Raw genomic sequence first — 13,831 nt, 5'->3', positions numbered from 1 at the left:
AGAGGGGGAGGGAGGGCTGGCAGGCTCTGCTCTGCAAACCTAGTGACCCCCGCGTTGGGCTGCACGTGAGCAGGACCGTGTACAAGCGAGCTGCTCTGCATCTTCTCCCCATAGGCCTCCCTGGACCTAGCTTCCTTGGGGAGAAGGGCTCTCTCCCCGCTCCACAGATCACCCCAGCGGGCCTCCTTCCGTTAAGGGGTTGACCATAGAACAGTGAGGGCCTGGCCCCAGGCCACCTGCTGCCTTTGCCAACTCTAAAAATGAGGCGGCAGGCTCCCGGGTCGGGTTTCACCCAGGGCCCCTTCTGGGCAGCTGGGGCGGGTGGCTGAGCGCAGCCTCGGCTGGCTAAAGGGGATGGTGTGGGGGGGAGCGAAGGTGAGCCCCGTCCCTGGGACCAGCTCCATTGGCTGTCGGGTTTCCCTTCACTCCTGTGGGGCCCTGATGTGCCCGGGGCCTGGACCTCTTACCCCGAGACCCAGCGGGGAGGCGCGTGAGGTTTTTATTATTAGGCTAGTTATGCCAGCCAGCGCATGCCCTAGTGTGGGTGCAGTTATACCAGCCTCAAGGCGCCTCACTGCTGTATTGTCGTCCCTGCCATGTGTACCGGGCGAAAGCACCTTCCCAGCACTGGATCAGCACCCCCGTCGGGGCGGGGGGCATGTCGCTGTAAGGCAAGCTATATGCTTAGAGCCACAGCTGGGGTGTAGCGCAGCCCTGACTGAACGCCTTACAGGGGGGATTGGATGTGGGGCTCTCCCCCTGCTCGTGAGGGGCTGGGCCACTGCTCTTGCTGGGGGGAAGGGCAGTGCCACCTAACAGTGCCTTTATTTTAACTAAAAGACTTAAAAATCCCCTTTAAAGCCCCAGCCGAGCAGGGTGCTCCCCTGGCAGAACGGAGCGGCTGAGTGTGGGGTGGGACCCGCAGCCCTTACCGCCCCCTGGTGTTAGTGATGGAGGTTCCAGCTGGGTGAGGATGCAGCCGCCTCCTGTCCGTCAGCTGAGTCACCGTCCTAAGAAGGGAAAGAGCAGCTGGCAGTCCCCACCGCAGCGCGGGGCTGGAGCGGCGCCCACTAGGCCAAAGGCTGCGTCTTGCTAAAGCCGGGCGTGGTCCCGGCTGTGGTCTCCAGGCAGAGTTTCCTAAAATAAGTGGGGCCTTGTGCGCTGGAGCGGGGAGAGCCCGGCACGGGTCCTGGGAGGTTTCAAGGGCCTGTGGGTGGTGGCGGTCATGTCAAAGGATCTGTCCCAGCCTGGGTCACGTGGCTTTTTGCAGCCGAGATTAAGTACTAACAACAAATCGTGGTGTTTCAGGAAAGCAGAACCACGACTCCCCAGTTAGTAACACTGCCCCTGCCCATGCCCAGGATTTAAGGACCATGGTGGGTTTAATAAACATGACCCACCCACCTGCCGGAGGGTTTACAGCCAGAAGGCCTATTACACTGTCTCTAGGCTGCCCTGCTGCAAATCACAGGCGGGCATTACAGCTCCCCCACCCATCTTTGTTTTAAGCCAAAGACTTCAGTTGGCCCAAAGCATTTCAATGCTGAACACACCCCTCTGTTATGTATTAGCCCCATTTGCCAGCCAGGGCCCCATGTGCTCCAAAAAGAGGGCACGGGCAGGGGTCGCGAAAAGAACCCAGGAGTCCTGAGTTCTACACACTCCCCTGCCCCCCCTTTGCTCTGAGCACTAGGCCACACTCCTGCCCAGGGCCAGGAATAGAACCCAGGTGTCCTGCCACCCCCCTTCTTGCCAGGGTTCTTGTACCCTGGCACAAGGCTGTAGTGTTGCGGGGGGGAAGCGAGGCGGGGGGGTAATCGCTGCTGGCTGCATTCCCCACAGCAACACTTATTTAATGGGCATTGACTGCCCCTTTGGGCTGTGGGTGTGCAGCGCTCAGCACAATGGGGGAGCAGGGCCCTGACTGGGGGGGGAGGGGAGGGCTGGCTGTACCCCACCCCCAGGCAGCTCAGAATTACAGGGCTTTAAACGTGCCTGTGTTTTCGCTCACGTTTGCTGAGTGCACCCCGCCCTCTCGTGGTGGGTGTGGGGTACTGCAGGCCCCTCTGCTAGGGCGAGGGCCCAGCCTGTGTCAAGTCACCAGCCATGAATGTTTGACCTCGGTGTGGTTGGCCTGAGCGAGTGGGTTTCCCGTGGGACTGATGGGGAAAGCGCCGCTGTTGAAATGTAGCCAGGCCACTGCAGGGCCGATGCCACCTCCCCCAGCCCTGGGCCTGGCCCCGGCCTCCTCCTTACCTGCCTGCCCCAGGGTAACCGATGCTGCTGAAATCCCTGATTCCCCTCGCTCTGTCCACCCCAGCCCCGGGGAGACACAGCGGCCACACCGAGCAGGCCCCTGCTCCCAGCCAGCAGCCCAGAGCGGAGGCTGTAGTGCAGGGTACAGGCCATAGATGCCAACTCCGGAGGTGCTCTGGGGCTGGAGCATCCACAGGGAAAAATTGGGGGGTGCTGAACACCCACCAGCAGCTCCCTGCCCCAGCTCGCCTCCGCTCCCCTGAGCACGCCGCTTCTCCCCTAGCTCCAGTGCTTGCTGCCGCAAAACAGCCCCCCCCCCCCGAGCTGCTTGGATAGAGTTGGGGCCCCCGGCTACCCATTCGCCATCACAACCACCAGCTGCTGCTTGTTCTCCGTGTCAAGGGCCTGCCTGCTCCCCCTCTGGCATCTCTCCTTCTCCGGCACCCACCAGCTGAATTGTCACCCTTGCCCCCTGCTGCCCCTCGGCTTGGGTGGCGCATCCCATCGACAGCCCCAACGCGGCCTCATTCCCCGCCTTAAAATCTCCCTGGGTGCTGAGAGCTTCAGGAAACTTGACAAGGGTCAGGCTGCTGGTGGCCTGAGCCCAACGCCTGGCCTGCTGCCCACGGCTGGCTCACACCCCCCGGTCTCTGGGCACCTCTTGTCTTACCCTTCGCCAGGCAGAGCGTTGGGGCCGGCTTCTGGTAGCTCAAGCACCACAGGTTAGGGGTTGACATGCCACAGCTGCCCTCTACCAGGAGCTCTGCTACCTTAGGTGCAGGGGCTGGGAGGTGCTGCACCTTAACAAAGAAGTCCTTTCTCTGCAAGGTGGGGTAGGCATTGGAGTTAATAGAGGCTAGGATGGAAATAACAGTAATTCAACGCGTCCAACTAAAAATCCCTTCTCAACCCCCCGGGCTTTATAAGCCTGGCTCCCGCTAGTTCTCCGCCACTCCTAGCGCGCCAAGTGGACCCTAGCGTTCCCACGAGCACAGCCAGGGAGCAGCACCCCCTAGAGGTGATGGATGCACCTGCCCCTGAGAATCCATCCTCACCCCCTTCCTCCCCGCGCTCTTCGGCCGCCCTAGAGAAGGGCCTAATTTGCTTCCCAGGGCAGGTCACCACCTCGCCCCATTCCCGGCCCCCAGCCTGCGGAACGCAGGGGTGGGTGCGTGGCGCAGGGAGGACCCCGGGGGGGCTGGTTGCAATCGGTTTTATTTCCTTCGTGGTTTCTCCCTGGGTCGGTGTCTGTGCTCTCGGAATAAATTGGCCGGGCCCTGCTAGTCCGGGCTGTGTCGATCCTGGCCCCTGGAGGGTGCCCGGGGACCCCAAGCGCAACCCGGGATCGCTTGTGGGTGGGGGAGGGGTAACGCCATGCACTATCTTCGTCCTGCGGGCCCATCGGGGCCGAGCCGTCATTTTCAGGAGGGAGTGGGGAGCAGCAGTGGTGCCCATGGGCTAAGGGAAACGGGGGGCCGGTGAGGTAGGACAGCCGATCAGCATGGAGCAGGAAGGCGCCTCGGTGACTGGAACCGATCGGGAGCAGACGGAGGTCAGCAGGGAAGCCGGGAGGGGGAAGCCGCGTCAGCTGCAGCCCACGGGCGGGTGCCAACCGCTAGCCAGCTGTGGGGCCGGGTCCAGCAGTGCCAGGAGCCCCGTGCGTGGCGGAGTGGATGGGCAGCGTGGGGGAGGGGTTTGCTTGTCTACTGGGGCTAGCAGGGATCCAGGAGGCGGCTGGAAGGTCCGGGCTCCGTGGCGGTGCCGTCCCAAGCCAAAGACTGGCACCTGGGCTGATCCCCTGTGGGGTCCGGTGTCTCTCCCGGTCCGTACGCCCGATTCCCCCTCGCCTGGGCGGGGGCGGTCTCCTTCTGTCCCTCCCCGCGCCGGGAGCCGTGTGCCAACTCGCCCTCCCTAACTCCTCCGCTGCAACTCCTGCTCTTTCTTCTTCTGCTTCTGCTTCTCCCTCTGCTTCTCCACCTTCTCCTGGGCTTTCCGCTCCTTCTCCACCGCCACGCTCAGGTCCTTCAGCTTCCGTTTCAGCAGGGCCCGGTCGGTGGAGCTGCTGACGCCGAGGGCCTGGAGGAGGCAATGGGGTGTGGTGTGCATCGGGGGGTGCCTCAGGGTTACAACCCCGGCCCTTCCCACCCCCACCCGCCTGGAGCAGCACCCGGCTGGGGAGAGATGGGCTCCAGGGGAGGGTGCTGGGGGCTCCTGAATGGGACCCTAACGAAGGGGGAATTGGATTAACTCCTCGAGTAGCCCGGTGGGATGGCCCATCTAGATCAGTAGCCATTGGACCATCATTGCCCCCAGGCCAGCATCCTCCCTCCTGCCCCAGTACATCAAAGGGATTGGTCCCTCTTGCTGGGGGAAGGCAATGCCGCCCCAACCCCCCCTGGGGGAGGGATGTCTGCAGGGCGCAAGGGCCGACCCCGGAGCCCCGCTCGCAGCTGCCGCAGGACCCAGGAGCCGTGGGGCAGGCCCCCCACCTCCACCCCTACCTTCAGCTTGGCTCCATCCAGCTGCAGCAGCTGCTGCCCGTCCACCTCGCGGGCTGCGAACTCGCCCACGTACTGCTCCAGGTTCAGGCTCTCCAGCCACTGGCCCACTTGCTGGCTGCTCCAGCTGGTGGCGGCGCTGAGGGGCTCGTCCAGGAACTGCAGGGGGCAGAAAGGGGGGGGGTGAGCACCAGTGGGGGTTCCCCCCCCCCCGCAGTCAGGGCGCCCCAGCAGGGATCCTTCAGAAGTTCCTCCCAGCCCGGCTCTGCAGGCCACAGGTGAATCCGGGCCAACTTTCTAATCCCTGAGAACGGAACACCTCTCTCCCGCCCCTTCCCTGTGAAGCCCCACCCCCTGCCCCGCCCCTTCCTCTGAGGCCCCGCCTGTTTCCCCCCCACACCCATCGCTCGCTGTCCACCCCTGCCCCCGTCGCTCACTCCCACATCTCCCAGGACTCACCTGCGGCCTGCAGAGCTGGGCTGGGAGGAACTGACGCGGACCCTGCCTAATCAGGGCACAGCCGGGCATGGCAGGGGGGTCCCCAGAGTGAGGGGCTGGGGAAATTGGGGCACAGTGGGGCACGGGGGTCCCCTGGAGCGGGGAAATCGAGGCACAGCTGGGGTAAGGGGCAGACAGGTTAAACACACACACCCCAGATGGCGCCAGTCCCTCCAAGTTCTCTCCGTCAGGCTGGGGGCAGGGGAGAGCAGCCGCTGCTAGCCAAGCCCCCCCCCACCCCCCCTCAGGCTCCAGCTGCTCTTCCCGCCCCTCGGGGGCCGGTTCCCGCAGGTAACTGCACTTTTAATGTCGCTGAGAGTTTCTCTTTCAACACCCGTCAGCCCCGAGACATCCCCCGCCCCAGGCCTGGCAAAGGATCTGCAACTCCATGGGACCCATGGACGGCGTCACCCCAGCCCTGGGGCCCGGGAGTGGAGCGGCGAAAGCCCCCTTGCCGTCGGATTTGGCCGACCGGCTCCCCCAGGCTGCCCCCCTCCGCCGCCCCGGCGGGCTCACCTCGTCGGAGGACTGGGACAGCGTGTGGTAGGGGTAGGAGCATTTCGTCTCGCTGGCACCGCTGCTTAGCGTCTTGGGGCTGCTGCTGGGTGGGGTGGAGTCGTCGCTCAGGGTGGAGTCCTGCCCGCAGGGAAAGGCCAAGACATGAGCAGGGTGCAAAAAACTGCCAAAAACCCGGCACCCCGCCCACAAAGGCAACTCCACCCCCCACCCCCCCAAGAGCCACTGACAGTCTCCAGGGAGAAAAGATGGAGAACGTCCTTGTCTCACTCACACTGCAGCTGGGGGAACCCGGCAGCATCTTTAGCTGGTGCCAGAAACTTTTACCCTTGGCTAGCCCAGGGTCTGGTGAGAATAATGCAAATCTTTACACCCATGTGAAAAAACAGCGGATTCAATGATTATTCTGGCCACTGGCAAAGCCATAAAAAAACCGGTCAAAATGATCAAGTACCAGCCAGTTGGTAACCCAAGGTGTGAACGAGGGGCCTGCCCTGCAAAGGGTCATGACAGGACTATGGCCCCGCCCCCCGGGGCAGCGCCGCCCCCGGCCCTACAGGGTGAGGCGGGGATGGGTACTGACCTGGGAGGCAGATTTCTTGGGGCTTAAGCCCTCCCTCTTGGGTGAGCGGGTCGGGGAGACGGTGCTGCCGGACGAGGCCGAGCCCTTCCCACTGTCCATGAACCAGGAGAAGGGCATGAACGGGGACACGGACGAGCGGCTGGAGCCCTCCGCCAGCTCCCTGGGGAAAGAGCCGGCAGGCGGGTTAGCACCCTCGCTCCCCTCGCTCCCAGGGGTCCAGCAGGGGGGCCGGGCTCCCCGGAGCATCTGAGCTGCCAGATGTGACCAGACTCCACCCCACTGAGCCCAGCTGAGCCCAGCCCGGGTCTGGATCTATCCAGGGCACCCAGACCATCCCCCAAGTCCTCTATCTCCCCGATTCCTTCATCTCCCCTCTCTGCCAGTTTCTCATCTCTCCGCCTGTTGAGCGTATCGAGCTCTCTCTGTTCCTCTCCTTGCGGCTCCGTGCACCCCAGCTCCATCACTGAAAGTGAACACATTCTCCCATCCGCACCTCCCTGTCTCTCCCTCTCTGGGTCTCAGCTGCTCCGGGGCCCTTGACAAGTCACCCGGGTCTTTGGAGACCAGGCTGAGTTCCTTGCTTGTCAGGGCAGAGGGGTGGGCGCGTTCCTCGGAAGGTGGGGATGGCCGAGTGCCCCCTGGCGATAGAAAAGCCAAGCGGGTGAACGGGACCCACTGAGGAAGGCAGGGCAGGAGGGGGTGGGTGTGATTGTGGGGTTCAAGGAGATGTTGTTGGCTGTGGCTTGTGAGAAGCTCAGGGTTCGGGGGAGGCTGGCAGCTCCCCACCTGCTCCCCATGGACAACCGGTTGCTCCCCTTCTCTTTCCTGCTTTTGCTGGAAGAGGCTCGTCTCAGGGTCACCCTGCGGCAGAGAGAGAGGAGGCTCGTTAGTGGCGTGCTGGGGGGTGGGGGCGCCTGTGGGCTGGGGAGAGATGGGCACCAGGCACACAGGGGGGCAGATCAGAGGAGGATGAGGACAGGGCAGCAGGATGAAAAGAAAAATTTAGACAGACAGCAGAGAATCTATCCATCCAAACCCCATACCCACCCCTCTATCCATTCACCCATCCAAACCCCATACCCACCCCCTTATCCATTCACCCATCCATCCCCATACCCACCCCCCTATCCATTCACCCATCCATCCCCATACCCACCCCTCTATCCATCTGTCTGTGTCCCCCCCAACTCTATCCATCCAAACCCCATACCCACCCCTCTATCCATTCACCCATCCAAACCCCATACACTCCCCCTTATCCATTCACCCATCCAAACCCCATACCCACCCCTCTATCCATTCACCCATCCAAACCCCATACCCACCCCCGTATCCATTCACCCATCCAAACCCCATACCCACCCCTCTATCCATTCACCCATCCAAACCCCATACACTCCCCCTTATCCATTCACCCATCCAAACCCCATACCCACCCCCGTATCCATTCACCCATCCAAACCCCATACCCACCCCTCTATCCATTCACCCATCCAAACCCCATACCCACCCCCCTATCCATTCACCCATCCAAACCCCATACCCACCCCTCTATCCATTCATCCATCCAAACCCCATACCCACCCCCGTATCCATTCACCCATCCAAACCCCATACCCACCCCCCTATCCATTCACCCATCCATCCCCATACCCACCCCCTATCCATCTGTCTGTGTGTCCCGCCAACCTCTATCCATCCATCCAAACCCCATACCCACCCGTCTATCCATTCACCCATCTATCCCCATACCCACCCCTCTATCCATCTGTGTCCCCCCCCACCTCCATTCACCCATCCAAACCCCATACCCACCCCCTATCCATTCACCCATCCATCCCCATACTCACCCCTCTATCCATCTGTCTGTGTCCCCCCCACCTCTATCCATCCATCTAAACCCCATATCCACCCCCTATCCATTCACCCATCCATCCCCATACTCACCCCTCTATCCATCTGTCTGTGTCCCCCCCACCTCTATCCATCCATCTAAACCCCATATCCACCCGTCTATCCATTCACCCATCCATCCCCATACCAACCTCTCTATCCATCTGTCTGTGTGTCCCCCACACCTCTATCCATCCATCCAAACCCCATACCCACCCCTCTATGCATTCACCCATCCAAACCCCATACCCACCCCTCTATCTATCTATCCCCATACACACCCCTCTATCTATCTATCCCCATACACACCCCTCTATCTATCCATCTGTCTGTCCCCATACATACATTTCATCCATCCATCTATCCCCCCGCACACCTCTATCCATCCCCATACATACCCTTCTATCTATCCAGCCAGCCAGCCAGGCATCTGGCTGTCTGTCCCTCCCCATAGATGCCCCTCTATCCATCCACCCCCACCCCCGATCTCCCTTGATCCCTGGGAGATGTGGCTCCATGTCTAGTTGGCAGCCGGTTTCAAGCGGAGTGCCCCAAGGGTCAGTCCTGGGGCGGTTTTGTTCAATATCTTCATTAATGATCTGGAGGATGGCGTGGACTGCACTCTCAGCAAGTTTGCAGATGACACTAAACTGGGAGGAGTGGTCGATTCACTGGAGGGTAGGGATAGGATACAGAGGGACCTAGACGAATTAGAGGATTGGGCCAAAAGAAATCTGATGAGGTTCAACAAGGACAAGTGCAGAGTCCTGAATTTAGGATGAAAGAATCCCATTCACTGTTACAGACTAGGGACCGAGTGGCTAGGCAGCAGTTCTGCAGAAAAGGACCTAGGGATTACAGTGGACAAGAAGCTGGATATGAGTCAACAGTGTGCCCTTGTTGCCAAGAAGGCTAACGGCATTTTGGGCTGTATAAGTAGGGGCATTGCCAGCAGATCGAGGGACGTGATCATTCCCCTCTATTCGGCATTGGTGAGGCCTCATCTGGAGTACTGTGTCCAGTTTTGGCCCCGCACTACAAGAAGGATGTGGAAAAATTGGAAAGAGTCCAGCGGAGGGCAACAAAAATGATTAGGGGTCTGGAGCACATGACTTATGAGGAGAGGCTGAGGGAACTGGGATTGTTTAGTCTGCAGAAGAGAAGAATGAGGGGGGATTTGATAGCTGCTTTCAACTACCTGAAAGGGGGTTCCAAAGAGGATGGATCTAGATTGTTCTCAGTGGTACCAGATGACAGAACAAGGAGTAATGGCCTCAAGTCGCAGTGGGGGAGGTCAAGGTTGGATATCAGGAAACACTATTTCATTAGGGGGGTGGTGAAGCACTGGAATGGGTTATCTAGGGAGGTGGTGGAATCTCCATCCTTAGAGGTGTTTAAGGTCAGGCTTGACAAAGCCCTGGCTGGGATGATTTAGATGGGAATTGGTCCTGCTTTGAGCAGGGGGTTGGACTAGATGACCTCCTGAGGTCCCTTCCAACCCTGAGATTCTATGATTCTAAGACACAGAGCATAGGCAGCCGGGGAACCAATGGTAACGTGGGTCCTACCCAGACAGCAGGGGCTTCCCCTCCAGAGTTCGTGGGACTCACCCCAAATCCAGGAACTTCCTCCGGGTCTTCTTGTCAAGCCCGATGGTGGGGCTGGCGGGCTCTGACGGGCTTGTGTCATCTGGGGCAGAGAGAGATCAAAGGCGCTGGGTGAATGTCCCCTGGGCTGGTGGGGATAGGCCCCGGGGATCCCTCGGAGGTTGGCAGTGGCCCCCCAGCAGAGTCCTGCCAAGGGAGCTCCCAGGCCAGTTTAAGGGAAAGCCTGGGAGATCTGGGCCGTGGGGAGTTCTCCAGCTCAGCGCGAAGGTGTTTTCCCTTCCCAAGCACAGGCAATCCCAGCTCTGTAAAAATGGGCTCCCTGACCCCCAGCCCTGCCGGGGGCACTGGACGGGCCCAAACCTCACTGCTGCCTGGCAAAACCACCAGGTACCAACTGGGACTCGGACATTGCAGCCCATGACCCAATCCAGAGGGGCCTCGCTGTTAGCTAGGGCACTGCACAGCCCTGCTGCAGAGAAAGGGGCAGGAGCGCTGGCTGTGGGGAGAGCTGCCAGCTACTCCGGCCCCAGTCTCTCCCAGCAGGGGGCGCTGTAGGGAGCAGGGCAGGTAATGCTGTGGAAGGGTTTCCCGTGTAAAGGTGGCTCCCCCATGCAGCCATTACCTTCGCTGTGCCGCTCGGCCCGGCGGTCCCTCCGGGTGTAGATGGGCGAGCTGTCCGAGCTGTGGCACGACTTGGGGGGCGAGCTGGTGGGGAGGCATCCCAAGGCCTCTTGGGAGGAAGCGTTGGTCAGGGGCCGGTAGCGGATCAGCGGGGACGAAGGCTGCTCGTCCTCCTCCAGTGTCCTCCTGACCACGGAGGCGTCGAAGGAGAACTCGGTGGCGCGGAGGAAGGGGGAGGAGCCGGAGAGGGGAGAGGAGACCTGCAGGGTGGCATGCAGCGGGGATCTCAGACGGTGCCGCGGGCTGCCATATTTATCGGCCACCTGTGGGTGGGAGGCAGGAGGGGGTCAGCAACAGGAAAGACCCTGGGAACTGCTGCATTGATGGGGGGACAATGGTGTGATGGGGGGACAATGGTGAAGCCCCCTATTTATCCGCAGTGTTGGGGCAGGGGCAGGGCGAGTTGCTCCCCCCCCCCCCCCCGCCACTGGTGAGCTCCAACCCGGACCCGCAGGGACCCTCGCTATGGGCCGATCAGGGAGCCGCGCCTTCCATGGCGGTTGCCAGGTGTCCGGTCGAAACCGGGAACCGGGCAGCGAGCTGACCGGAGGCTGGAAGTCCAGTTGGCTGCAGTAACCGGCCCCCGCCACTGGGGGGTGGGAAGAGCAGCTTCTGCTCTGCTGATGATGCTGGAGGGGGAGCAGTGGCTGGCTTCCAGACTGGGCTGCAAGAGGTAGGTGCTGCCGTCCGGGGGTGGGGGCGGGGGGAGGATCCTGGCCACCCCCCTTCTGCTCCACCATGCCCCGATTGCCCGGCCCCTGGCTACGGGGACTGACCCCCGATCTGCCCCGATTGGGCAGGCTCCGCGTCAGTTCCCCCCAGCCTGGCTCTGCACCCAGCAGGTGTGTCCCGGGGTGGGGGTGGGGGTGGAGAGCGAGTGGTGGAGGGAGGGGGCGGGGCCCTAGGGAAGAGGCGGAGCCGGGGGCAGGACAAGGGTATTCGGTTTTCAGCCATTAGAAAGTTGGCAACCCTAGGTAGCCCCCAGGTGCACAGGGCTTGCCACCATAGAATGGGCCACTGGGCAGCTAGTCTGGTATCCCCTCCTCCTGCCCCATTGCATCAGACCATTGCTGGTATCCCCTCCTCCTGCCCCATTGCATCAGACCATGGTTGGTATCCCCCCTTCTGCCCCATTGCATCAGACTATTGCTGGTATCCCTCCTCCTGCCCCATTGCATCAGACCATGGCTAGTATCCCCCCTCCTGCCCCATTGCATCAGACCATGGCTAGTATCCCCCCTCCTGCCCCATTGCATCAGACCATGGCTGGTATCCCCTCCTCCTGCCTCATTGCATCAGACCACGGCTGGTATCCCCTCCTCCTGCCCCATTGCATCAGACCACGGCTGGTATCCCCTCCTCCTGCCCCACTGCATCAGACCACGGCTGGTATCCCCTCCTCCTGCCCCACTGCATCAGACCACGGCTGGTATCCCCTCCTCCTGCCCCATTGCATCAGACCACGGCTGGTATCCCCTACTCCTGCCCCATTGCATCAGACCATTGCTGGTATCCCCTCCTCCTGCCCCATTGCATCAGACCATTGCTGGTATCTCCCCTCCTGCTTCACTGGACCAGACCATTGCTGGTATCCCCCCTCCTGACCCATTGCATCAGACCATGGCTGGTATCCCCTACTCCTGCCCCATTGCATCAGACCATTGCTGGTATCCCCTCCTCCTGCCCCATTGCATCAGACCATTGCTGGTATCTCCCCTCCTGCTTCACTGGACCAGACCATTGCTTGTACCCCCCTCCTGCCCCATTGCATCAGACCATGGCTGGTATCCCTCCACCTGCCACACTGGATCAGACCATTGGTCCAGCTCCTCTAGTATCCCCTCTCACCCCCCATTGGATCAGGCCACTGGTTGATCAAACCCAGTCACCTGCCTGCAACCGCAGCCAGGCGCGGAAACCCTGCAGGAGGCAGTTCTGGAACAACCCGTCCTTAAGGACTGTTCCCTCCTGACCCCCATCTGCTAGAGCTCAGCTCCTGAAGCAGGAAGGTTTATAGCCCCTCCCAGTCACTCTGCTGAGTCTTGTTCTCCATAGCAATGTCCCGTCCGGGGCCCTGCCAGGCTCACGGGCCGCCCGGCTGAAGCATTAGTCACTGGCCATTGGCTACTGCGCCAGAGCCCGACCCGCTGGGAGCAGGCGGCAGGAGAGCCCACCGGGAGGGCCAATGCAGCACCCGGCGGGATAGAGGATTTGACGGACCCAGGGTCTGATCCAGCGTGGCAGATCCTGAGCTCCTATGGCCCAAGAAAGAGGAGAGGGAGCAGCCATCCTGGGTGCAGGCCTTGGGGACGGTCTCCTTTGACCCGGAGCTCCAGTCACCCCGGCCCACCTCGCGTGGAATGATGCAGCCGGCCCCCCGCCCGGGCCCGGGCTCACCTTCCTCTCCAGGCTCTCATCCCCTTCCGCCGAGCTGACGCTGTCTCTCAAGCGGGACCGGGACGGGCGGTGCCGCCTGCCCTTGGCCGACAGCTGGGCTCGGGCCTTCTGCAAACTGCTGTCCAGCCTCTGGGTCTCTGGAATCACATCATTAAAATCTGGGAGTGAAAGAGAGAAGGGGGGCGGAGAAGTGGGAGAGCGAGAGAGAGCAGACGGACGGACGGATGGGGCGGTGGGGGGCGCACAGAGGGACAGGGAGCACAGGGGGTTGGGAGAGAGTGAATGGGACAGAGCAGGGGGAGAGGAGAGGAAAGGAGAAAGAATGGATGGAAGACAAAGGAAGGGGGGGCAGTGTCCCAGCCAGGGACAAAGAGGAGGGAGAGGGTGGAACAGGGGGAGAAAGAGAGAGAGTTCAGAGAAGAGACACACAGCGATGGCCATTTCAGCCCCCCCCCCGCCAGCGCCCCCCAAATCATCTCTCCCTCCCTCCCCCTGCTGCAGCTGGGATCTGCTTGGGCCAAGCTGCCGTAGACACATGGGGCTGGGGTCCCCCCCGAGCTCAGGGGCATCGGGGCCTGAGCACGCTGGAGAATCCAGCTGCCCGCCGAGCTCTTCTGAGACAATTGCACCCCCCGTAGGGAAGCAGCCCGCCCCATCGCACAGGGCTCTACCCTGCCAGAGTTTGCAGAGTGGCTGATCCCCGGGGCGGGGAAATCGCTGCCCATCCGCCTCCCATCTCGCTGCTGCTGCCTGGGGTCAGCTGAGCTCACGGCCGACGGACGCCCCCAATGACTGGCCTTTCGTTGCCAGCAAATGCCTCCCCCCGTCACCTCCATTAAAGCCCACAGCCCCCGCGCCTCCCAGGCCACAGGGCGGCTCGGATTTCCTTGCAAAAGGGTGAC

At 61.7% G+C, this 13,831-nt stretch overlaps 1 protein-coding gene across 1 annotated transcript in view; it reads right to left on the bottom strand.

The window, feature by feature from the left end:
- Nucleotides 1-3,455: 3,455 nt before the first annotated feature.
- The window catches only part of PPP1R9B (protein phosphatase 1 regulatory subunit 9B), an 86,535-nt gene continuing 76,159 nt past the window's right edge, over nucleotides 3,456-13,831 (bottom strand). Inside the window, exons 16-23 of the mRNA XM_054014725.1 lie at nucleotides 12,930-13,087; nucleotides 10,474-10,795; nucleotides 9,855-9,933; nucleotides 7,138-7,212; nucleotides 6,352-6,511; nucleotides 5,769-5,888; nucleotides 4,758-4,913; nucleotides 3,456-4,332 (exon numbers count right to left, since the gene is read on the bottom strand). Of these exons, the coding sequence (XP_053870700.1) occupies nucleotides 4,168-4,332; nucleotides 4,758-4,913; nucleotides 5,769-5,888; nucleotides 6,352-6,511; nucleotides 7,138-7,212; nucleotides 9,855-9,933; nucleotides 10,474-10,795; nucleotides 12,930-13,087 (1,235 nt within the window). The 3' untranslated portion in view covers nucleotides 3,456-4,167. The remainder of the gene's footprint in view (nucleotides 4,333-4,757; nucleotides 4,914-5,768; nucleotides 5,889-6,351; nucleotides 6,512-7,137; nucleotides 7,213-9,854; nucleotides 9,934-10,473; nucleotides 10,796-12,929; nucleotides 13,088-13,831) is intronic.

Source organism: Malaclemys terrapin, chromosome 25 (genome assembly GCF_027887155.1).
Source record: "Malaclemys terrapin pileata isolate rMalTer1 chromosome 25, rMalTer1.hap1, whole genome shotgun sequence".
NCBI lineage: Eukaryota > Metazoa > Chordata > Testudines > Emydidae > Malaclemys > Malaclemys terrapin.
The sequence above is the reverse complement of the archived record's forward strand: the minus strand, read 5'-3'. Positions and strand labels throughout refer to the sequence as shown.